Raw genomic sequence first — 26,095 nt, 5'->3', positions numbered from 1 at the left:
AGGCCGAAGAGCACTTGCAATCAGAAACCACAAAGTTTCCTTGAAAAAGAAAAAAGAAAAAAATACTCTTGGACTTGGAAATTGTGGAGGTTCTTTTTCTCTTGAAGACTGGTTAATAATTTCTTTTAGGGGGGGAGGTTTTCTGACCCAGCAGATGGAAGCCAGGCAGCCTGATGACTGACTATTGTAAACTGCTGAGTGTGTAGTAATTGCCAGTCATGTAGGGTAGCCCTGGAGAGCTCTAAAGAGTTATACATTGCTTACTGTTTTTTACCTCTTCTTTTCCCTTTCCCCTACTCCTTTTAAAGACACATGAATTTTTTTCTCTTGCTAACTTTTATTCATTGCCAGTTTTGGGGGGAGAACCTAATCAATTAAAGATCAGCAAATTTTACCTATATATTCCCATTTGCCCCTTCTTGTTAGGTGCCTTGCGAGGTTCCATTGTGTGCTGGGTTAGCCTCTAAAGAGCCTCCAAAGGCTGAAAAGGCTGGTGACCAGAGTAATAACCTCAGTGTGACCCAGCTGGTCTTGGTTCCATTTAACTTTAGCTAGGAAGAGTGGAAGAGACTTTTCTGGAAGGAATATGGAATGCAAAATTGCTCTCAGATTACAGCTTTCCTTGATAAGGAATTACCGAGACCAAGCCTTACCGGCAGTTCCAAGCTAAGCAACATGCTGGTAGCTTCTTTGAAGGAACTCTGTGAACAGGGGATACTATATCTGACCACTGGACTCTCATCCTCCTCTCAGTTCCTCTTTAATCTTAGCCCATGCACTGCGGCTCTTTTCTCATTCTCTTGCTGTCTCTTTCCATTTGCCCTCTCTCTGACTGATACACTGATCTCTCGGTCACTCGGCTTTCTGCTCCACTGAGTCCATATTACTAATAACACCTCCGCCACGGCCAGTTTACCTCATGAAGGCAGGAGCACATCATTACAAAATAAACTCATAACTTTGACATTCTAGCAAATACACGCCGTTTGTTATTTTTATGGCTTTAGTCTTTCTAACAGGCAGAGGGCATTACATACCTGTTTCATTTATATCTTTGAATGTGTGCACACATGCACACTCATACATGCATTAAGAAACGAAACAGAATAAAACATAAAATAAAAACAAAACAAATATCCAAAGCAGTCAGTTGATAGGGAACCCTGGTGGAGGCAGAAACCCTGTCACTCACGTAGGCCACGCTCTGATCTGGCTTCGGTTTTATGGACATCATAAACCCGATGGCCCACAACTGGTCCTTCTGGGACAGACTGCCTCTCTGCTAGAAGTCATTCAGTGTGATCAGCAGTATTTTTAATTATTAAAATAAAATTGGAAGAGGGAAAAGGAATAAAAAGGAGACATTGCACTGACCCTGAATATATGATATTCACATCTATGTCAGGAACCAAGCACTCCATGCTGCTGAGGAAAAGCAGAGCTATTTTCTACTCAGAAACACTATTTTCTTTTCAATGAAACAGTGGCTCTAGTACTGGAGAATATCTGACCACTCTGAATTTTACACATGTCCAAAATTAGTAATGAACCAATGAAGGACAAATCTCAGAAAAAGTATGGAACCCAAGCAGACCAAAAGCTACATAGCTGTTTAAATACAACATTCTTCGGAAGTCTTTCCCACCTCATTTTAAGGATGAAGAGAACATCTAGGACCAGGTTACCTGCAGATTCTCTGCTGCTTGCCCATTCCACCCCATATTTTTACAAATTAATGGGAGATAAGCTTTGAAGGAGCAAGAGTTCAGTAACTTAGTATGTCTTCCCCTTGGAAGCTGAAACTCTGGTTCTGGTACTTTGGCATTGTTATAAAAAGGCAGCAGTATTTCTATATTTTTTTCCTCTGGAAAAACCTAACCAGGCTTAATACAACTAAGAACATTATTTCTGGGCTAAAGAAGTATTTGTCATGTGAAAAGTTTTACTTGACTTGGAATTAAAGAAAAAAAAATTATAGAACAGATGAACAGATTATCCAGATAGTTCTGTGAATAGCCTTATCTGGGGGGTGAGGGAGTGGCTTGATGGGGACAGAAATGAAGCCTGTTTCACTAACCACAAGTAAATGCTAACAATCATAGCTACTTATCAATCGGTGAAGAGAAAGACGGTATCCCGAAATTCATTTTAAATGACTGCATGTATGGAGCATACACCAGTAGAATGCGGGTACACACAATAGGTCCTAATTTATAGGAGTTGTTGCTGACTCAAGTGGTTTTAATGATTTTAGAATACTTCACAACAAAAGCTCCAACTAAGGAAGCAGAATCTGGGGCTAGGACAAAATCCATTCTGCCTTAACCTGAAATGAGCATGCTGGAACTTTAGACAAATCCTAATCAGCATTTCGGAAGGCAAAGAAAAGAGCTCACATAGAACTACTGTTTCATTCCTTAACATAATGCCTTACCAACCTCCTAGAGAAAAACTTGGGGCTAAACAACCCTCATTGGCATAACATTTCCATGAAGAAGGTAAGCTTCATTTATCAGTCTTTTAGATGCATTTCTATATTTGTCAAGTGCCTTGCCATATTCCATTTCTCAAATTATTTCTTTCACATTTTCCTCTGCATGATACAAACTTTAAGTATCTGCCCAACAAGCATCAATAACCATTTAAATACGGAGCTACTCAAACAGAGGTGACTCTCCTGAGGCCCCACTTTGCTGCCCTCCAGGTCTAAGTGGAGAAGTGATACCATGAAATATTAGGAACAACCACCATCAAGGGTCCCCTGTTGTACAGTGCTCACACTGACAGAACTGAAAAAGGGCTGAATCTGAGCGGTAAGAGAATCTTTATCCCCTTTTGATATAAACTGAAGCTTTATCCAGCACTTTATTCATTGCAGCTGGCAGACCTGAGAGTTAAGGGGCACTGTATAAAAGGCAGTGATTAGCAGAGACGTAATTGTTTAAGGCTCCACCAAAGAGGCTATATAGCCTTTACAATTTTTGAGGTACATCAGACATACAAACAAATGCAGTCATACATATAGGCTAAGGCCTCTGCTGCTGCTGCTTATCTAGAGACACTGCAGACAGCCGAGGTTTACCATAGCTGACAGGCAATGAAAACAGTCTAATATACTGCCTGCTCTTTCCCTTAAATCCCTTTTTGGAGATCAAGATAAACACGTTCTTCCTTTCCCCAGTGCTCCAGATGTTTGACTGAAGTGGCAGAGCATTGTGAGGTTTCGTGCAAATGAAATCACGGTATAATACAGAATGAGTGTAGTATTTACTTGTCAGGATATTTGTCAGCAGAGGCATTGAGATTTCCAAGTTTTGTAGATGCAACTTAGCTCGGTTTTTTTTTTTTTTAAATTGCTTTTGTCCTGATATATATATAGTTAGGGACCCTTAGACTTATAGACAAATATTTGTAATCATGTGCTGAACATGTGAAAAATAATCATGCAAATGGATGAGATAAAAATCAAATCTGCTGCTTCCCCCCTTTTATCCAATCTTTCCCCCTTCAAACAATCTTTGGTGGGTCAAGGCATCTTCAATTTAAAGAAGTAGGGAGTAGAAAATTCTTCTTGCACATCAGAATTAGGCTACACCTCCTCTTAATTAGAATATTTCCATTCTGAAAAGGATTTGAGGGGGGTTTTATATAAATTTACTGAGCATATTAAAGTCACTCTGGGACCTGCCGGGTTATTGGTAAGGGTTTGGCTAAGACAGGAAGAGAGAGAGACAAGAGAAAACCCAAAAAACACCCCCAAAATATAAAACAAAACAAAAGAATAAAAAAGAATTAAGTGGGATCAGGGAAAAAGCGGTAAAACCATTGACAAAGAAAGGAAAAAGATTGAGAGAGAAGAAAAGGGTGAGGGGGGCAGGGGGATGGGGAAGGGGGAAGGAAAAAGATGCAATAGCTCATCTACTCAGTGCTGCTAACACCCTTCTCCCTGACCTGAGAGAACTACATTTTAAAAAGCTGACAAGTAATTTAATCTCCAATTAACAATTTTAAGTGGTACAGCACATATTACTGTATAAATGTTTCTCCAGGAATATATCCAAGGAAGAACAGAATTAAATCTCTAGGGAGACAGGACCAGTGCCTAGGTTATTAAGGGTATTTGGGGATTCTAAAATAGACTCTTAATTCAGAATCAGAGTTATAACTTCAGTTCTCCACTTCCATTGCCACTACTGTCACTGGCAAAGCGGAGTGGTGGTTGGCAGCTGGTACACCAGGAGTGAGGGTTAGAAAAGGTACTCAGTGACATACTGCTGGCAGGGGAGAAGAAAGCCTCTGAATTGAGTCACAATTGAATTTAAGACCATCCACTGCAAGACCAAAAATCTTTCTATAAGTAGCAAAATTATGAAGTGACCATGTTTGCTGAAGAATAAATTCGGGGTAAAAGAACTGTGCTACCAGTGGAAGGAAAAGAAAGGATATTTAGGAAATAAAACAAAACAAAACATGGAGATAGAGGCTAGATATAATACTGGAAGATCCCTGCTACTGCTCACTGGAGAATGCAGAGGAATGGGCTAGAAGAGAAGATGATATGAATTTGAAGGTGGAGTGTGTGAAGAACTGAGACTCATTTTTAACATAAAGAGATAGAGCAGAGCCACATTATAGTTTACCTGTCAAATGGATGAGAAAATGTGTAGGCTTCAGGAGAGAAGGCTGCCAAAAGAAATCACTCATCCTAGAGATCCATCAACTGCTCATTTAGCTAGGGTCTTGAGAGTACCAACAACAAATTATTCCAAATATGGACTTTTTTAAAGTCAGGTTTTATATAAAATAAAATAAAATTCTCGATTTTTAGGTATACAATTCTATAAATTATGGCAAATGCATATAGCCATATAATTACTTTTTACATTAAGATATAGAACATTTTCTTCACTCCAAAAAGTTCCCTCATGTACCTCTGTAATAAATCCCCTCCTCCCACCTCTGGGAACTGCTAATCTGCATTGTTTTGGCTCTTCTAGAATGTTATATAAAAGGAATCATCCCGTATTATGTAGTATTCTGAGTCTAGTTTCTTTCAGTTAGCATAATGCACCCGAAATTCATTCATGCTGATGCAGTCAGTGTCAGTAGTTGCTTTTTATTGTGGAGCAGTATTCCATTTTATGGAAGTACAATTTCTTTATACATTTGCCTGTTAATGGACATTTGGGTTTTTCCGTTTGGGGTGATTATGAATAAAAGCAGCTACTCATGTATAGGTTTTTGTGTGGATGTATATTTTCATTTCTTTTGGGCAAATGTTTAGGAGTGGGATTACTAGGTTGTATGGTAAGAGCATGTATGTGTGTGTGTGTGTGTGTAAATTTATTAAACTGCCAAACGTTCTCAAAATGGTTGTACCATTTTGCATTTCCACCAGTAATATATGTGCATTCCAGATGATGCCCATCTTGCCAGCACTTGGTATTGTCAGTTAAGAAATTAAAAAAAAAAAAAAATTAGTGGTGTCTTATTGTGGTTTTAATTTGCATTTCCCTAATGACTGATGATGTTGGGCATCTTTTCATCTTATTTTACCATATGTATATCTTTACTGGTGAAACATCTGTTCAAATCTCTTGTCCATTCCCCTTTCCCACCCCGAGATGGCTCCCTTGTCTGTTTGCTCATTGTTTTTGCTCATTGTTCGTACTTGTTGTCTGCTCATTGTTTTTTACTTGTTGTTTTTGTTTTTTTTTTTTTCTTTAGGAGGCACTGGAACTCAACCAAGGACCTCCCATGTGGAAGGTGGATGCTCAACTACTTGAACCACATCTGTTCCTTGTTTGTTTTTGCTCGATGTCTGCTCACTGTTTATTTGTCTTCTTTAGGAGGCACCAAGAACCAAACCTGGGACCTCCCATGTGGGAGGTGGGCACTCAAGTGCTTGAGCCACATCCACTCCCTGCCCATTTTTTTTAAAACTGGTTTTAAAAAAAATATTGAATTACAAAAATTCTTTATATATGTTGTATAAGTCTTTTATCAGATATGTATTTCCCAAAGCTAGGAGCAAACAACACCAACAAAAATCCCAGTCACCAGTGGATTTTTTAAAAATAGGGTTAACAGATATGACGTGGGAATTGAAAGGCAAATGGCTGTGACTGACTGCCCTGCCCATGCCTAACAGTGGCTGAGCATAAAAGTTCAGTGCTGGTTAGAGCCTGACTTGTTGAAAAGTACCACTGACTCCTCATCTTTTAAGCATTTTTGCTTATGCTTTCTCATTTACATCTGGTGGGCAGCAATTTGACTCCCTCTCCCCTCAGAATACATGAGAAGCCTATAATTGTTACAGAGCCTAAATTTTAAGTGCCATGAAAGCGGAATCATCTTTGTATCCCCATAGCATAAGAACTGAGGTTTACACAGAAGAGCCATGCAAAAAATGCATATGAATTGCCACAATTCTTGGTGCTCTCTAAAAACTCAATTTTGATTTAAATTTTCAGCAAGTTGAACTACTATAAGCAAAAGAAGTCTTTCATATTAATGTTTTAATGTGTAGCAGCTTTCTTAATAAAAGCAAATGATTTGATTTTCTTACCTTTTTAGTTTACCCCAATGTAGACACTATGGGTGTTTTGTTTTTCTTTTAAAATTGCTTACTTGAGCTGGGATTAAGCTAGTAACTATATAGTATAAAGTTATATTAGAGTTGCTCTACTGAGTTGCATAAACCTGAGAAAAAGCATGCTTTACCAATCCAGATAGAAAACAAAGATACTCAAAAGTTGGTTACATGTTCCAATGGTCTTGACCTCTCATATTTGTACCTTATGCTATTGGTTAAATATGGGTGGGCTCTTTTCCCTTAATAACACTGATTTCTCATTTTCTTTCATATGCTTACTAGTTTAAAGGGCTTAAATTCCAAACACTGAGACATTATTAAAATCAGGAACCAGTCAAAAATGAACCATAAAAACTTAAAACCTGGGCATGATAATCAATCTAAACAGCTCTTAAAGCTTCTCTGTTCATAATTCAATACTCCTGACTGTGTACATTAGTTGATTAGACTGTATAATGACAGCTACTCTAAATGAGAGGGGACATAGCTAGATTTGGATTCATGCACAGGGGACATTCCCTAGAATGATGAACAGCCAGGAGTCAAGTTTCTAAACAGTCTAGTTTCCTGAGTCTTTATCATATTCACAGAGCAGTCTGTGCACAGGCCGGGCTCAGGTCTGTCTTCCTCCTAGAAAAAGATTGGAGACCTTGCATTTCTAATCTACCAATGTGTGCAGTTCTTGCACTTTTAATTTATGAGTGTTTCGGGGGGACCTTTCTGACTTGGGAACATATTGGCTCGGTCTAATGCTTGGAGATTATTAAACTCGGAGCTATGCTCCACTATCAAGTCTACAGATCTTTTATTTAGAAGATATGGTGCTCTAAATGCACAAAGAGCTCCCTGTCACCTTCACATTAAAGCCCCTAGTGCCTGGTAAATGGAATTATATAGCTGTCATCTCCTTTCCCCAAAGTTTTAAGAGTACAATGGGCTCATTTTTTCACACTCCATCCCAGCTTCAGAACTAAGAGACCTACTTTGTATTGATTTAAGGTCTCAGAAATAAATAAACCTGCTTCACCGCTGTGATTCACAACAAATTCATGATACACTATTGCATGATATATTTCAAGCTCTTGCTCTGGCTCTCTTTTTCCTCTGGTGAGTGATGGGGGAGGTGGGAGGTAGTGGGGAGCTGCAAAGCTGACAGCCTGATGGTTATTGGAGATGGCTGCTGACTGCAAATCCAAGTACAGACACTGTTGGAAAAGTATGGGATTTTTTTCACTGGGGGCAGGGGCAAGAAACTAATTTACTTGGTCTTAGGCAGGTATTGGGAGAGAAGAGAGGCTAAGGAGGAAAAAGAGGGGCAGACTGAGTAGTGAAGCTTTAAGTGAACAAAGATCTACAAAGACAGAGCTATGAACATGAGCAGAAATAGAAAAGTGAAGAAATTCCAGCATATGAAAGTATAACATATGCCTGACTGAAAATGAAGAAGCTAAAGAAATGGATCTGCCTAGGAGGAACTGAGGTCACAGACCCAAGAGGTCACTTAGTTGGAGTGCAGGGGTAATGTTTTATTAGAGGCAGAAAGTACAGAGACCTTACCTGCCACAGAGCTTGTGAAGTAGAGGCATTTCTTCATTCAAATATTCAAGAAAATATCAAACTCTGGGGGTTGAAGTGGACACTCTGAAGACAAGGTGGAGATACAATAAAGGTCCACATGGAAGAAGTGAGCTAGACTGCTCACTGCTGTAAGAAGGTAATAAATTCTAACATTTTAGCTTTTGTTTGTGTGCCCTTAGGGCTTTCCTGTACCCCTGGCCTACATCACTTTTCAAATAAGTACCAGCAAACATCAGAATCAAGAATTTTAACAGGTATCTGAAAATGCAACACCCCAAAAGATCTATTCTCCAACCTTGGATCAGGGCCTGACTTTCAATGAGGCAGATGATAGGATAGTAGGAGATAATCAGGTTCCAACAGCCTCATGTCTTTTAGTGTGTAGCACTGCCCAGGAGAACCCCAAGATTCCATAGAGTACTTCAATGTGGAGTTAAGCTTTAGCTGTTTCTCTTGAAATGACTACTTATTTCACATTTTTAGCTGGCAACAATGTTATTTATGAATCCAGTTTCTTTTCTACCTTTGAACAGCATTTTTACCTTCACTGCATTTGTTCTTGGACAAGGCCAGACTCTGAAAGCAAAAGGACCTGGGGAATATTTTGGTTACATTCAATTCCACATAGGTCATGCCATGAAAGTGGGAATTTCTTTGTTAATTTTGAGCACTACTTTTCAATAGGAACCAGATTGTTTGCACAGGGAAACAAACTGTAGTCAAATATAAGGAATAACTTTATATAGATGAAAGAGATTGGCTCAGAAAGTACGGAGTACATATTTAACTTCAGTAGAGTTTTAAAAACATTTTTAGGAGGTATGGGGGATTGAACCCAGGACCTTGTACTTGGGAAGCTGGAGCTCAACCACTGAGCCATATCTGCTCCCCACAGTAGAATATTTTCACGCAGTTGAGTAAATATTTGGCAATGATGTCATAGAGGAAGTTCAAGTAATGATTGGGTTAGTTGGACTTTTGAGGACCCTTCCACATCCAACATTTTTAATTCTATAGCCAATTATCATCATTAACACCATTAACAATAACAAAATATACAGTACTCTCTGGATAAGAAAAAAATATAAAATGTTTCAATCACCATGCTCTACAACTACCATTCCTAATCTCAGTAATATATAATAATTTTATATATTACTAATTTTTGACAATTTGTTTTAGAATACCTCCTCCCCGCCCCACCCCTTCTGTCTTCTTCCTGCCTGGGCCTAACTTGGTTCCCTGGCTACAAATCAATATACATCTTCAAAGCATCCCAGAATATTAGCAATGAAAGATAATTTTAAATGAATAGATGCTCTGGTCTTCATCCTAAGGTGGGAAATGTATTACCACTATTACTCTGCAAAGAGGAAACAAAAACCCAAACAGATTAAAGCCTGAACTGTTTACCAATCAAATGGCAGGGAGGGTACTGATCAAAAGTTGTTTGTTTTTTTAAAGGAGGTACTGGGGAGTGAACCCAGGACTTTGTACATGGGATGCAGGCACTCAACCACTGAGCTACACCCACTCCCCTGTTGTAGTTTTTTTTCAATCTAAAGGTTTTAAAAAGTTTAAATACATTTATAATGGATTATCAAACATGATTACTCCTAAGTCTGAGGCCAAACTGGGCCTCAGAGCTTTTATTTTTTCTAGACTCTCTGGACCGGTACTTGTAGATTTTCCTAAGTAATTACTCTCTAAGCCACCATACCTGTAGGGGGCCCTCTAAGAGAGTCAGAGGCAACTTCTGTAATGGCGCCCCACCTGGCAAGAACTCTAAATTCGAGCGCTCACGATCAGGCCCCTGGCAGATCAGCAGGGCTCACTAAGGGATTCAAATTTACTAGGTACAGTTTTCTATTAAACCTGAGGAACATCAAATGAAAAAGAAACAAAACAACCCAAAAAATGGCAGGAGGCTTACCGACATTTTTTTTCTTTTCTTTTCTTTTTTTTTGGAGGGGTGGCTAGATCTGCTCATTTCAATACTTTCTGTGAACTCATTCATGACACTAAAGCAAGGCTCACTCAGAAAGGAAGCTAAAATGCCCTCTTTAGAAAGAGTGATCCCATCTGGAGTGACAGAGTACAGGGATTGTCTTTTGTGAAAACAGGCAGTTAGGGACTTTTAAAAATGCAAATTACAGGACTGATTCTTTAGTGATTATGGGCTATTGTATCAACAAGTCCTTAGGGACTCTTGTAGACAGATGACTGACACTTATACAACCCTATCATGACCTAACATGGTGCCTCTTACATTAATGCTTTGCCAAGTGTGTTGATTATCTTTAGATAATATCTATTGGGAAAGTAAATACAGGAATGTATGCTCAGTGAGGAATGCCACCTTACATATTCTTAAAGAAATTATTGCCTTAAAAGAATCAGAAAGTATACATAATGCTGTGTTTTATTTCTTTTCCTGGGCCTGGATAATGAGTTGTAATGAGAAAGGACCCAAAGTGTGCCTGTGCAACTACAACAGTGCCAGTGCTTTTTACATCCCTTAACTCATTTAATACTCACAATGACCCTGGGAGACAGGTACTATTATTATCCCTATTATAAAGTTAATGAAACTATGACCAAGAGAGGTTAAATAAATTGCCCAATGTCACTTAACCAATAGGTGGCAGAGCCAGGAACTAAACCCAGGCAGCCTGGATATTCCAGCTCTCTAGGTTACGTGAAAGTTATAATGCTGCCTCACAGTGAAAGCCAAATAGTTTTTCCACCTTCCCTTCTTGACCTTCTACAAATCACTCACTTTGTGTGTCTTAGAAGCATGAGTGGGAATGGAGACTGTACAGTACAGGCTCTTGGTGCTAGAGGTAAGTCCCACTCATGGGATGAACTCTGATATTGTACCAAATACAGTCAGCATAACAACTTTGCATTTCATATTGCGCATCTACATAAAAATACATATATGGCAACTGAGATCCACAGAGGGATGTGGCTTGTTGCAGGACTCAAAGGCAAGATTAGCAGATTAGCTCCCTTCAAGATTAACATAGCCCAAGTTATACCCATCATATAATTTTTTTTTCTGGTGGATTTAGAGGAAATAGAGACCTAGTCTCTCTAGGGAGGATGTGTCTATGAGATTTTTTTTTCTTCTAAAAGAGATGCAGAAGTTTTAAAATGCTAATCACAAGGAAGTCACATATCACTCTCCAAGTCAGTCTATGATCTACCTACCTCCCCAATCACTGGTACATATCTTCCCCCCATAGGCAGCAGATGCTATCCAGAGGGCAAGTCATAAACTGCAAATTCTGATTTCTATGTGCACAGATGAGGCTTTTGCGAAGTCTGGGGCAAGAGACCAAGAGGTAGCACGTTCTGTCTATATCAGTATTTCCTTACAATATTAGATCCTTCCAGCTTATCTAACAACTGACATTATGTTAAACATATTAAATAGAAACTGAGGCTGGGGTGGGGAGTAAATCTGAAAGTTACTGCACACATCCAAGCACCACCTTGAATTAGGAATTTATAGCCCTATAAATCACCTCAGCTTCTTAAGGGTCTATCTAACCAGTTCCCCAAGTATACAGCTGACTGCCTTGTCAGGCCAGTATGACTTCTTTTAAGCAGAGTAGTTTGTCATGTCCATCAGTTCTGACCTTACCACTTAAGAAGGTATTTTGAAGAATCTGCCACCCATAGCCTACAGATCCTGAATCTAGGAACCTATGACCCACTACCTTGAATGATAGGAAATAGTAAGCCCTAAGAAACTTCTTACTCATGTAATTACTTTAGCAACAAAAAGGAAAATGACCAGAGCATTTTCTCTTCTCAAGCACTGTGGACCCTTTGCACAGGGGCCTAAGCCCTTTCTAAATGAAACTCAGGGACATGGGGGTTCAATTTCTGATCCTGATCTAGTCACTCTCAATGTAACCAGGTCATTTTCCCTCTTTACTGTTTTAGTCTTTGTATCTGCAAAATGACCTTGACACCACTAGCTACTCCACAGAAGGTAGCAAAGAGTCAGCCAGATGTTCTTCATTTTGAGTTCCAAATAAAGCCATTCAAGCTGCCTCTAATCATGCAGCCATTGCCTTTAGTTCAAATGTCAAATCTGCTTCTGCAACACTCAAGGAAATCCAGATACTATATTTCTTCCTCAACTTGGTAATATTTTGAATATTTTACAACTAACTGCAGGCAATGAAAGGGCAGAAAAGACATGGAAGAGAATACATAAATACTGAGATCACAAGAGGAAAAGAAATAAAAATACAAATGTGGGAACCAGTTTCTAGTTTTGGAACAAAAGACACAGTGGCAAAGGATAGTGCCCCAAGAACAAAACATGTAAGTGTACAGTAAAACCATTGAAAGTAAAAAACAAGAAACTCCTGGAATATTTATATTTTATATGTGGGTTACTGCTGCTGGCTACAAAAAGAAATCCTTTAAAATGTAAAAGTCTTTGGAAGCAAAAGGTAGGAAGGTCTAAACTAATTAAAAACAGGTCAGCTAAAAACTGGCAATATCATGCGTGCACTGACATGAAGAAGGACAGCCATAAAAGCTTGATGCTATGTGTAATGGTGTTTCTTCAGCTTCATGTCTATTAAAGGAACAATTTACATGTTACAGCATTACAGGCATAGGATATGCGGAGTGTCAACTCTTTCTCTTCAAATCAAACCACGTTAAGTCAAATCAGTGATAGGGTTCTGGGGGGCTGGGGAGGGGCGGAGAAAAGGAGGGAGAAAGTTTTTTTTAAAAAAAATCTCTGCCTCAGCAAAAGTTTTCATTAAAATTTTAGACAAATGATCCCTGTGTCCTTCTGCCTTGCTGCCTGGGGCTCCATGCTATTTCTATGCAAATAACAACCTCGTGGTTTATATCTTATTATTTCCACTGGAGCTGCAGTGACATGACCTGAGATGTGTAAGAGGTGGGCGGGGGTGGGGGAGGGGTGGGAGGGAGAAAAAGAGAGAGGGGGAAAGGGAAAGAGAGATGGAGTGAGTGTTCACTCAAGTGTGAAAAAATATTGTCAGGAGTGAGCATCAAGAACAAAAAAAATTGCAGGGATAACATGTTTATTTCAGTCCTCCCCAACCCACCCTCCCCTCCCCCCTTGCAAACCAGCACCTTTTAAAATTCATTGGGCATCAGGCGATCATGCACAATCCATCTGCTTTCACTTTATCATTTGCATTTCATGCCTCCTGGCTTTTGATGTGCTGATACTTTGATGCAGTCAGGAGACGCGCATTATCATTATTTCAATTTTCAAAGGGGTCAATGAGATCAGCACTTGCACATACAAGTTTTTTTTTTCCCTATAACCTCTGTGCATCCCCCTTCTTACTCTTCACCCCAATATTTAACATAAAGGATAAAGACTCAAGAAGGTGGGGGTTGAACATTTGTGGTCTAAGAGCTTGCATATACTGCCTACATTTCCACTTTACACAGGTGCATACGTACTATGGGCAAATTGGTCAAGGCTTAAAAAAAGGAGACTATATTGCATTTAAGACAAATACAAAGATTCACACATGGACACTCAGGGATGCAAACAGGGGAAGAGAGGAATCATAAGCAAGCAAATAGACACAAAGAGATCAGCTTCATGCCGAAAGAGATGTGCACTCAGAGTGACTTGTACACATCCAGAGTGTGAGACAGAGATACCTACAGAAGACAGACAAACAGAGATGGAGAAAGACACCAACACACACAAAGGCAGAACACACACAAGGAATGAACCAAAGGAAGCAATGTAAGCCTGTAGCTCTTATATAGCTTTCCTTTTAATACCTGATAGACAAAGGAGCTGATAGGACATTCTTAATGAATCTGCATGAAATTAGGTGTCTTCCAATAACACAAATCTATACTTAAGAAGCACTGACATGAAGACAGTAAAGTGGCAGAACAGGATGAGGTAACTTCTATAACTGAGTACTCTCTTTCGCTAAAAATGCTCATGTTTTTCTGAAAATGAGCATTTTTTGTAAGTTACAGCTGCAACTTTACTTGTCTATTACCTTGCAACTACACTTTTCCTTTAACAAGTAACCCTGTGTTAGGAAGGTGAAAATAATGAATTTGATCAGAACAATTCAACCAGTAGATTTTAAGAAGAAAAAAGAAAACTCTAAAGCTTTCTTTTTGACACAAATGAAATTCTACTAGCATATTTCTAGGCAAAACACCTTTGCTTTTTGTAATATTATTTGAGTATAACATGCTCTAGGGGAAAATAAGAAATTTAATGTAAACAAGATACATTTCAGAAATTAGCTCTCTGTCCAGGTATGGAAACATTATGGAAATATAGGTATATTCTTGAAATACTATCTTCAAAAATAATAACACAAAATTCTCCTCAATGTTCATTAATACCTCAGCCTAAGAAGATATCAAAAAAGCAACTTAAAAAAATATTTAAGACTCTCAGTGGTTTCTCCTACTGTTTCACCTGAAACTATTACTAGGCTACTCTCCAAAAAAAGAAGAGGATAGTCAGGTATGCTATTGCTAGCAGTACTTTACCTTTCCTTGAAGTGAAAGGCAAACCCAGAGAGTTCATATGGATGTAGGAGCAAACCGATCACATCCAAAAATTCTCCTATTTTCTGACATTCCCCAAAGCTGGAGACCAATGGATGTATCAACTTTTTCTAAATGTGAATGATGGATAGCACACTTAGTTCTTATCCTTCCACTTGAAATTCAAAGCTTGATAACAAGTTCTTATAAGTCTAGTCAACACAATTATTCAATACAATTTGGTATGTTTATAACTTCACAAGCCCAATCACCTCATCATTTAAGAGAGAGGAAAAGGGACCTGAAATTTTGATGAGGGCCAACACTTACTACCAAGTACTAGGTCTTTTTTCTTATGTGTTCTCATTTGATTGCTACAATATCACATAAAGGTGTAAATTATTATTCCCCTTTTACAGATAAGAAGGCCGAGGAGCTGAGAAGTTATACAAGTTGTCCAAGGTCAGTCAGTCCCAGACTATTCCATTATATATTCCTGGCTCTGGAGAAAAAATAATTTCCTATGCCTACAAAGAAGTCAGAACCACACTGCCCTTTGTATATTCATGTATCCTTAGGTAGTTTTCACTCTTATAAGCACCGATCTTACCATCCATTTCTTTCCTTTGGAAAAGCCCTATTAGCTTTGGATTGAAAAAGCATGAAGATTTCTTTTGAGGGGAATATAAATCTTTGTCATATTCTTTCCCCAGCAATCCATCTATGCATTCATCTACTCATTCTCCCATTCAATATTTACTCAGTACTTTATGTATAAAGGACCACTCAAGTGTTCTTTTTTTTAGAGGTATATCCACAGATTTCTCAAAATATTGAAACTCACTCTCTGCAACATCTAGGCCAGTGCCTAAATCCATGCCCATAGATCTGAAATAGGAACTATTAATAATACAGTTGGAATCAAAGTAAGCTCCTTGTGTGGGAAGATATTTCTTTACATCTCTTACTCACAGATGAGAAAAAGTAGGGGGGAAACCGAACAAAAGCATTCAATTATTAATTCTCAGTCTCTCCAGAAAGACATTAGAATGTAAGCTCTTTGGAGGAGGGATTTTATATGGTTTCTTCACTAACATATACATACACCCTAATACAGTGTCTAGTATTTAAAATATTTGTTGAAGGAATGGCAAGCAAGTCAATGTGCAGGGAAGGCAGAAGGAGAGGGGAAGAAATAGACTGAGAAAGGCATGGACTGAATGGCTTCCCCCAATCAAAATTACAAATTCAAAATTCAAAATAATCTTCAAACAGCTTCATATACTTCTCCCACATGCTTGAAAACTTACTTTGTTGAGGGCCCCAGCTCCCGTCAAAATTAAATGAGAATTCTCAACCTGGATGGTTCTCTGTCCCAGCCGGACAAGGTAAGCCCCAATCCCAATGGCCCGGCATGTTACCTTAAAAAGAATAAATCATAACATTATATTTATGCCATTTCCCAAGCTGTAAAACTAAGGCATGAATATGTAAAATCCACAGTAACAGAAATATTATTGTTTTTTATGATGTCTATTTGATTAATAACAATATAAAAAAACAATTTCCTGATCAAAGAAGAGACAGAATCCATTCAATGATTCAAGTATAGACACTTATCATTTAGGCCCTTTACTTCTACATGTTTGCCCATTTCATAGAGACTTGGCATTCCTACAAGAGGCATGACCATGGAAGTAGTAAGGGGTGAAGAAATTCAAGCTATTAAAATGCTGTCAATGGGTGCCAATGTGGCTCAGTGGTTGAGTGTGGGGTTCCCACACGTGAGGTCCCAGGTTCAATCCCTGGCCCTGGTACCCTAAATAAATAAATAAATAAATGCGAATGGGGACCTCATATTTTTTTAATGTAATATCTTTTAAAAAAATGAATAAATTGAGTAGAATTTGGAAAATAAATAAAGTTGCAGAGAACCTAATAAATAAATAAATAAATAAATGAAAATTTAAACTGCTGTCAAAATATTTGGAGAAATAAATTGAACTAAAGGCTAAATAAAATAAAGTGCTAGGTTTATCTGGGGAATTTAATTATCTCCATTATCCTATCTTCCCATTATCATGCAGATTAAAATTAAATTGTAGATACACATTTCAAGAAATTCTCTCAGTTGGGACTGAATAACAGTCATGGGGACAAAAATTAACTCTAGCCACCCAGCCAACTCTTAAAAAAATTTTACATTTGTGCATGATTTACCAAACTGATGGTGATGATTTCATCATAGGCCAGTGAGGATTCTCCAGCAATCATTCCAGAACCTCGAAGATTCTCTGCTCCAAGGCCCTCTTCTTTCCCAATAATATCTGTTATCTTGTACCTATTGAATATAGCCATGCCAAATTATAAAGGCTACATACAGTAACAACCATCCATTAAAAGAATAATCATCATTAAAAAGCTGCTAAAAGCATACTGAAAGCTTATATTTAAAACCAAGGCTTTATATGCTTCTTGCTATATTCTTCACTCATATGTCTTTCCTTTTTAGCTTGGTTCCTGTTTACCTGGAAGCAATATGGTATAATATAAAGAAGATAACCTGGACTTAAGTAGATGGGTTTAAATCCCTGCTCTGAATCATTAAGCAGTGCGACTCTGGTGATAACAGTAAATTCTGTAAAATGGGGATAATAGTGACAACTTCTAAAGGTTGACAAGAGAATTATATTAAAGGAGAGGATTTGACACATAGCTGGCACTCAAATTTTAGATGCCCTCTCTTACTTTCTAAAACTAGTTTCTTAAATGCAAGGTCAATGTATATTCTCTCTGTAATAAGCAGTAGTCATTAAATGAACTGTTTTAGATAAATGTTATATAGGAGTAAAACACCTAAAACAGAAGCGTAGAGGGACTGTTCAGCCTAATTCCTTAAGTCAGAATGCCTCTCCGTTTCCAAGACAGGTATGAAGAGGAAGGACAAAACAGTGTACTTCCATCCCTCTTCCTTCCTAACTATCAAGTGTATACATAAGGGTTCCTGGCTATAGTCCTTTGGAGGGTCAGGTGGAATGTATGTTGAAGTGAAAAGCAGACTAGGTTGGCCAGAAAGCATCCTGTGGATCCAGTGGGAGTCACTCATCTGTCTTCTTGGCAGGGGATTAGGAATGATAGCTGATAACGGCAAATGGGAGATGGGGAGTGCAACTAATGAAAGAAAAGAAAAACAGAAAGTTGGAAGTAGAGATGGGCATATATTATTCATTTTTCTACGTGTACCCAAAAGGCTTGGTACTGGACACAGTTTTATAAATTGAAATAATAAATAAGAACCCCATAGTGGCACTTAAACTGTTTCTCTCCCCCCATTATTTCCCCAAAGAAAATTCCTTTTCTTTGCTTTTGCTGGTGGTTCATGGCTTTGTATCCCTGCTCCTCAGATTCCTTGTACTTTCTATTTTTAGCTTCTCCTAATAATTATCCAATTCTTCCTTTTGCTCTGTATCTATACTCTAAATTCTAGAGTCATGTTGTATGTGAAGCAAATCTCTCCTAAGATGTTAGTGAACCACACTGATGGGGGGAAGGATGTGTGTTCTTTTTATAAGGTCATATAGTCACAAATACTCGTGGGCTCAATGAGTATTCCCTGTGAAGCAGATCCTTCCCTTCTAAGACTGCCTATTGCTTCAAAGGTATTAGTGACTTGTCAAGTGGCATCTTCTCCCATTGTTTAATATGAAAAAGAATAAAAAGTTCCCAGTTTCTGCTCTATGACTGAAGCCTTCCATCTAGGACTATCATTCCTTAAAGCAGTAGAAAATTTTGATGTTATTAATATTAATTAAAAAAAACTTTGTATAGTGTGTTAAAATTTTTAAACACATACTACTTCCTCATTTTTTACCCTCACAACAACACAGTTTGATAGGTATTATTTATCTCTACTTTATAGATAATAATAGTCAGGATTTTTTTTTTTTTTTGAGGTACTAGGGCTGGGAATTGAACCCAGGACCTTGTCTGTGGGAAGCTGGCGCTCAATCACTGAGCCACATCAGCTCCCCTGAGTTGGTTTTTTCATTTGTTTGCTTGTGTTTTTTTTTTATTTTAGGAGGGAACATAAACAAACAGGACCTCCCTTGTGGGAAGTAGGTGCTCAACTGCTTGAGCCACATCCACTCCCCTAGTCAGGATTTTTGACTGCTTACTATGTGCTCAGCACTGTGCTAAGAGCTTTACATATATTAATTTACTAACTCTTCATCTGACATATGAGGAAATTAAAGCTCAGAGAAGAAAAATGTCTGGTATTAACAAAAGCAATTACAGAATTAATAGCTTTTTTAGATTAAAAAAAAAACAGTAATAAGAGTTAAAAAGATGAAATGGGGAAAAAAATCCCATTCAGTGTAGTAAGAAAAAAAATGCAAAAATATCTAGAAATAAACATTAAAAAAATGGCAAAATCCCACTGTACCAAAAGTGTGCACGCAGTAGGGTGTCCCATGAACTCCAAAGGGCACTGTGGGATATTTTAAATTTTTGAGAGAAACGTTATGATATATGATATCTGTTGCACCCCATATGAACTAGCTTTAGGTAATTTATGATTTATCATTAAATAGTGCTACATTCCTTTCATCAATATTCTATCTTTGCAAAGTTGGTTTTTCCAGGAGTTTCTGGGATAAAAAGCAAGTTCTGCACAAAAATAAATGTGGAACAACACATGAGGATAGCTATATCTAATCTGATTCTGAAGTTTGGGAAGCTGTCAGGCACAAAGATCCCATTAATAAGTAACTATTTAAGAAAGAAATAAAACACTTGTTTCAATGTACGTGTTTTGTTTTCCTCAAATGATTAAATTGCTAGTATATAAATACTTAAGTTGTTTTGGTCTACTTAATAAACAGAATTATTAGATGTATCTTTTAAACTAGGGGTGTAGTGAAGAAATTACCAAGACATTGAGGATATCATGAAACAATAAAGTTTGGGAGCTTCTGGCATAACCTACATGAAGAAAAGTACAAAACTTTCAAAAGTACACTTGAATCAACAGAAAAATATACCACGTTTCTTGTTGGGACAAATTAGTATGTCAGGTTTTCCTAAATTGATTTATAAATCGAATGCAATTCCAATAAAAATCGTTATGGAATGTTTTTGGGAATAAAAAAAATGAGCTTATATGTAAAAAAGGCAAAAATGAAAACAAAATTTGGGGAAAAAATTAAGAATGTGAGGAATAGTTTAAACAATATGGTATTAGTCCAAGACCACACAAACAGAAAAAAAAGTACATACACAAAAAAAACCAGAATACAAAACTGAATTAAGATGATTATAAAAAAGTCTTAAAAATAGACACACATTTTTTTGCTTATCAATTCTACTTCTCAGAAATTAACCGAAAGAGAATAATCAGAGATATTCATTGAAGTTTATATAAAAGAATGCTCAGCCTAGGGTTATAACAGTGAAAAACTAGAAATAATATAAATGTTCAAATATACCTCATTATCATGAAATACTATACAGCTACTACACATACTTTACTACACATACAGCTACTACACATATTTTAATAACAGAAAAAATTTCTCTAAAATACATTTTAATTAAAGAACAAATTATATAAGTTTACTTATTATGATCCCAAATGTGTATGAGAAAAATGTATGTATATAAAAAAGATAGTAAGAATATGACATATGTTAATAATTTTTATTTCTCAGAAGATTATGCTGATTTTTATTTTTTCTTCATAATTGCTTACATATTTTTTTTTCTAAAATGAATAAGTACTACAAATGTAACTCATAAACCTCAATCAATAACAAGCTCATTCAATTAATAAGAGGTAGAGAGAGGATATAAACCTAGAACCTAGACTATGTAACAATCTTTAGTCTCCTTCATTGTCATGACCAGCAGGTCAGTAAGGAAAAAAAAATATATAACATATTCTCCTTTCTTTAGTCCACAGCTAAATTATTTTGATACATATATATCTACCTGGATTCTCCTTCATCCTCCACATGTTCACAATAGACAGAATTGAGAGCACTGACTCTCTTATAATCTTGAGGGGTCAGATATAAATACTTGTATCCCTGTGAAGCACAAATAGTTTTTAACTCATTAGTTGCCAGCATAACATCACCAGAAGATACAGCAAAGCATGTATAATGCAGCTTGTTCTGAAGCTATCTTTTAATTGCCACATTACTTCTTAGTGTTACTGCCTAACAGAATACTAACATAGAGAGCTCTCCTTTGAAAGACAGAAGTGCCTATTTCTCCAGTAACTGGCTCTCTGTCCTTGAAACAAGTTATCTTGTAGTTACTCTCCAAGTACATTCCATTCACTTCATTTTCATTAGGGTTAAAGGGTCATTTTCTGATCTTCAGTGACACTTCTTTCAAAGAAACCAACAAAAAATTAAACAATCATGAATTACTATTATTCACACTCTCAACTTCATAGTATGATCAAAATATAAATGGGTAGCAGATAATTGAGTAGATCACAAAGCTAGGAGATTCAATATTAAAACCAGAAGTCTATATGCACTGAACATGAGTGAACACTGAACTCATGTCTTCTGTTTCTTTTCAATAAGCAACTTCTAATTCCTACATACATTTTAAAAATTAAACTACAATTCTTTTTTTAAATTTATTTTTATATATACAAACACACACACAAAATAAAGTTATATCATATGTATGATAGTGAGCTTAGGTGAATTAGTCATTCAACCAAAAAAAGTAAGAGGAAAACACTTTAATTAGTATGTGAAATGCTCACCATTCCCTCAGTAAGTTTATGTCCCTTGGTGAGCATAATATGGAAGAGATACAAATCTGATCTCACCATTGTTCTTGTATGACTTACAGCAGAAATCTCTTGTAGCACCGAGTTTCATTAGTATGTCCATTAGCACATATTTATTGAGTGCCTACTATGTGCTGCTGTTCCACACATTGGAAAAACAGGATGAACAAAAGCAGACAAAAATTCCTGGCTTTGTGGAACTTATCTTTTAGTGGGAGAGGACGATATATGAGATAAATATATAATGTTCATAGGATTAAGGTTGAAGGAGAAAAATGAAATATGCAAGGAAGGTAAGAGAGTTGGGAGGCTTGCATTTTAGAAAGAATAGCCAGGGAAGGTTTAATAGAGAAAATGTCATTTGAATAAAGACCTGAAGGAGGAGGAAATGAGACATGAAGATATCTAGGAAGAAGCATTCCAGGTAGAAGGAACAGCAAGTGCAAAAGTCCTGAGGCAGGAGGATGCTTAGTAAGTCAAAAAGAGGGAAAGAGACCAATAGAGCCAGAGTTGGAATGAGAAGGGCTGTGGCAAGAAATGAAGGCACAGGGGGACTGGAAGGCCAATCTATGTAGGTAACTATATGGTCTTTGGCTTTTACCTGAGTGAGTTGGGAAGCCAGGGAAGGGTTTTGATTAGAGGAAAGTTTTGAGACATGATTTACAGTTTATTAATATTTTAACTGTATCATTCTACTTTTGGTTGAGAATAAACTTTGGGGGGACTGGGGGCAAGGCCAGAAGCAAGAAGGCCAATTAGGTGGTGACTGTAATAATGCAGGTGAGAGATGACAGTGACTTTGATTAATGTGTAGCTGTGTAAATGGTTAGAAGTGGCTGTATTCTGGGTATATTTTGAAGGTAGAGATAACATGATTTACTTACAGAGAATATATGGATGTGAGAGAAAGAGAAATCACAGTTTTTAACTTAAACAAAATGAAATAACGGAGATGCCATTTACTGAGCTAGAGAAGACCGTGGGAAGAACAAATGTAGGGAAGAAGATTATAAGCTAGATTTGGCCTACATTTAAGTACAGGTATCTGGATAGATGAATCTGAAGTTTAGGAATAAGGTATATATTTGGAAGCTGTTAGCTTATAGATGGAATTTAAAGCTTTAAGATTGTAGGAGATCATCAAGGGAAGGTATAGAGAGAAAAGAGGAGAGGTCCAGGGACTAGGCCCTGAAATACTCTTATAGTTAAAGATGTGAAAAATAGCAAAGAAAATTAAGACCCAGAAAGGTGGAAGATAATAAGAAGATGATTGGGTTCTGGAAACCAAGATAATAAGGTATTTCAAGGATGAAGGAGTGATCAACTACATCACATTGTCAAACTGTGTGATGAAAGGTAAAATAACTAAAATGAGTACAAAGAATTCACATAAGATTTAGCAATATGGAACTACTGGTGACCTTGATTAAAGCAGCTAAAGTGGAAAGGTGAGGGTGCAAGTTTAACTTAAATGGGTTTAAGAGGTTACAGGAAAAAAGCATCCAGAGACTGGAAGAATAGACAACTCTTATAAATTTTGCTGCAAAGTGAAGGAGAATGGGGTAGGGGATATGGCTGGAAGGGAAAATGTTTGTATGCCAAAGGGGCTGATCCAGTGGAGAAGAGAGAAAGTGATGGTTCAAGAAAGAAAAGGGCCGGGAAACGGACTTGGCCCAGTGGTTAGGGCATCCATCTACAACATGGGAGGTCCACAGTTCAAACCCCGGGCCTCCTTGACCCGTGTGGAGCTGGCCCATGTGCAGCGCTGATGCACGCAAGGAGTGCCGCGCCACGCAGGGGTGTCCCCTGCGTAGGGGAGCCCCACGCACAAGGAGTGCGCCCCGTAAGGAGAGCCACCCAGCGCGGAAGTGCAGCCTGCCCAGGAATGGTGGCGCCCACACTTCCGTGCCGCTGACGACAACAGAAGCGGACAAAGAAACAAGACGCAACAAATAGACACAGAGAACAGACAAGGGGGGGGGGAATTAAATAAATAAATAAACCTTTTAAAAAGAAAGAAAGAAAGAAAAGGGTGAAGCGGACTTGGACCAGTGGTTAGGGCATCCGTCTACCACATGGGAGGTCCGCGGTTCAAACCCCGGGTCCCCTTGACCAGTGTGCAGCTGGCCCATGCGCAGTGCTGATCACGCAAGGAGTACTGTGCCACACAGGGGTGTCCCTGCGTAGGGGAGCCCCACACGCAAGGAGTGCGCCCCATAAGGAGAGCCGCCCAGTGCGAAAGAAAGTGCAGCCTGCCCAGGAATGGCGCCGCACACACAGAGAGCTGACACAACAAGATGACGCAACAAAAAGAAACAGATTCCCATGCCTGACAACAACAGAAGCGGACAAAGGAGAACACACAGCAGATAGACACAGAGAACAGACAACTGGGGGGGGGGGGCGGGGGGAGGGAGAGAGAAATAAAATAAATAAATAAATCTTTAAAAAAGAAAGAAAAGGGAGAATTGTTCAACATGCTTAAATTGGCAAGAAGGAAGAGAATCAATGCGCAAGAGAAGGGAATGGCCTTAGATAGGAGCAGAGATGGTTCAACCAAAGTAGGAGAGAGAGAGTAGAAACAAAGGGCACAGTTGGAGACACACATGAGTTTGTGGAAAGTCTCTTCTGATTGCTTTTATTTTCTCAGTGAATTTGGGAGCAAGGTCATCAGCAAAGAGTGAGGATGTGGGGAAAGAGTTTTGGAGGAGGAGATGTGAAATTGTCATCCAGGATGTGGGTAATCTTGAATTACTTTTCTCCATCAATGTTTTGCTGGTGTAGGCACAGGAGTAAATAGGAAGAAATGTATTTAAATAAGGGTTTTTTTATTTTTTATTTTTTAAAAGATTTTTATTTATTTATCTAATTCCCCCCCCCCTCCCCCGGTTGTCTGTTCTCGGTGTGTATTTGCTGCGTCTTGTTTCTTTGTCCGCTTTCGTGGTCGTCAGCGGCACGGGAAGTGTGGGCGGCACCATTCCTGGGCAGGCTGCGCTTTCTTTTCACGCTGGGCGGCTTTCCTCACGGGCGCACTCCTTGCGCGTGGGCTCCCCTACACGGGGGACACCCTTGCGTGGCATGGCACTCCTTGCGCGCATCAGCACTGCACACGGACCAGCTCCACACGGGTCAAGGAGGCCCGGGGTTTGAACCGCGGACCTCCCGTGTGGTAGACGGACGCCCTAACCACTGGGCCAAGTCCATTTCCCTAAATAAGGGTTTTTAAAGGCACAGAGAAAGCTGAAGGAAGAGAGGAGCAAAGAATTTGAGGTTATAGGAAAGATAGTGTTTATAATATAATTATAATAATTAATCTATGATTGAGCTTGGAATTTTAGCTGGTTAAGAGTGAAATAGGGGGAAGCAGACTTGGCTCAATGGATAGAGCGTCCGCCTACCACATGGGAGGTCCAAAGTTCAAACCCAGGACCTCCTGACCCGTGTGATGACCTGGCCCACGTGCAGTACTGATGCGCGTAAGGAGTGCCGTGCCACACAGGGGTGTCGCCTGCGTAGGGAAACCCCATGCACAAAGAGGGCGCCCTGTAAGGAGAGCCACCTAGCGTGAAAGAAAGTTCAGCCTGGCCAGGAGTGGCGCTTGACACATGGAGAGCTGACGCAGGAAGATGACATAACAAAAAGAGACACAGATTTCCTGGTGCCGCAGGGAACACACAGGGAATGGACACAGAGAACAGACAAGTAGGGTGGGGTGGGGGGGAAGGGGAGAGAAATTAAAAAAAAAAAAGAATGAAATAGGGGGAGTGATGTAGCTCAAGTGGTTGAGTGCCTGCTTCCCATGTATGAGGTCCTGGGTTCAATCATCAGTACCCCCTTTAAAAAAAAAAAGAATGAAATAAGAATTTAAAGAGGGAGTGAACCGAGGAAAGATGCTAGGACCAATAGTTGTAGGTCCTAGTGGGTTCAAAGGACTGCTGGGTTTGTGGTACTAGAGTGAGCTGGAAAGATAGGATGGAGGGGTAAGCAAAGAATGGGATGCACGAAACAGACTGTGGGGAATAAGAGGCTAAGGTAAGGTGAAGGATAAGTCCATTAGAGGAGAGGAAGTCAAGAATCCAAGAAGCCAGATAATAGGAAGGATCATCTACATGGATATAGCAATTGCCAAGAACTATAATAGGACCAGTAGTACTGGAAAGAGTAGCAGTAAGCCAGGAACTAAAATATGCAAAGAATGAGAGGGGGCGACCAAAGGGCTGGTAAAACACTATAATTAGGAGCAGTGGTGGTGTGGGAGGGCACTGATGATGACATCAGATTCAAAGATGAGGGTTTTCAGGGAAAAGGAAGGGAAAGGGTCTGGAGGTAGCAATGAGGAGAGAAAACTGAGAGAAATCAGTCACTACTTAAGAAGGCTACAGGGGAAGTAGTATTCTTAGGGGAGAAAGAGGTTTCAAGCAGAGCAAGAATGTTGGAGAATAAACAGGGAAGAAGCTCAGGATATAAGGGATTTTGCTGGTGACTGACCACAAGTTTCAGAAGCCGTACGGAAAAATTTAAAGATACAAATATTTTTGGTTTAGCATGGTACACAGTAAATGCATACCTATTTC

At 38.7% G+C, this 26,095-nt stretch overlaps 1 protein-coding gene across 4 annotated transcripts in view; it reads right to left on the bottom strand.

The window, feature by feature from the left end:
• Nucleotides 1–26,095, bottom strand: part of ACACA (acetyl-CoA carboxylase alpha) — a 413,948-nt gene that overhangs the window by 50,369 nt on the left and 337,484 nt on the right. For all 4 annotated transcript variants that reach the window (XM_071210521.1, XM_023584057.3, XM_004476381.4 and 1 more), the window contains 3 exons: nt 20,699–20,796; nt 16,931–17,051; nt 16,021–16,131 (listed from right to left, as the gene is read on the bottom strand). In XM_071210521.1, coding sequence (XP_071066622.1) covers nt 16,021–16,131; nt 16,931–17,051; nt 20,699–20,796 — 330 coding nt within the window. The remainder of the gene's footprint in view (nt 1–16,020; nt 16,132–16,930; nt 17,052–20,698; nt 20,797–26,095) is intronic.

This window comes from Dasypus novemcinctus, chromosome 21 (genome assembly GCF_030445035.2).
Source record: "Dasypus novemcinctus isolate mDasNov1 chromosome 21, mDasNov1.1.hap2, whole genome shotgun sequence".
Taxonomy (NCBI): Eukaryota; Metazoa; Chordata; class Mammalia; order Cingulata; family Dasypodidae; genus Dasypus; species Dasypus novemcinctus.
This window is presented reverse-complemented; position numbering and strand designations above follow the sequence as displayed.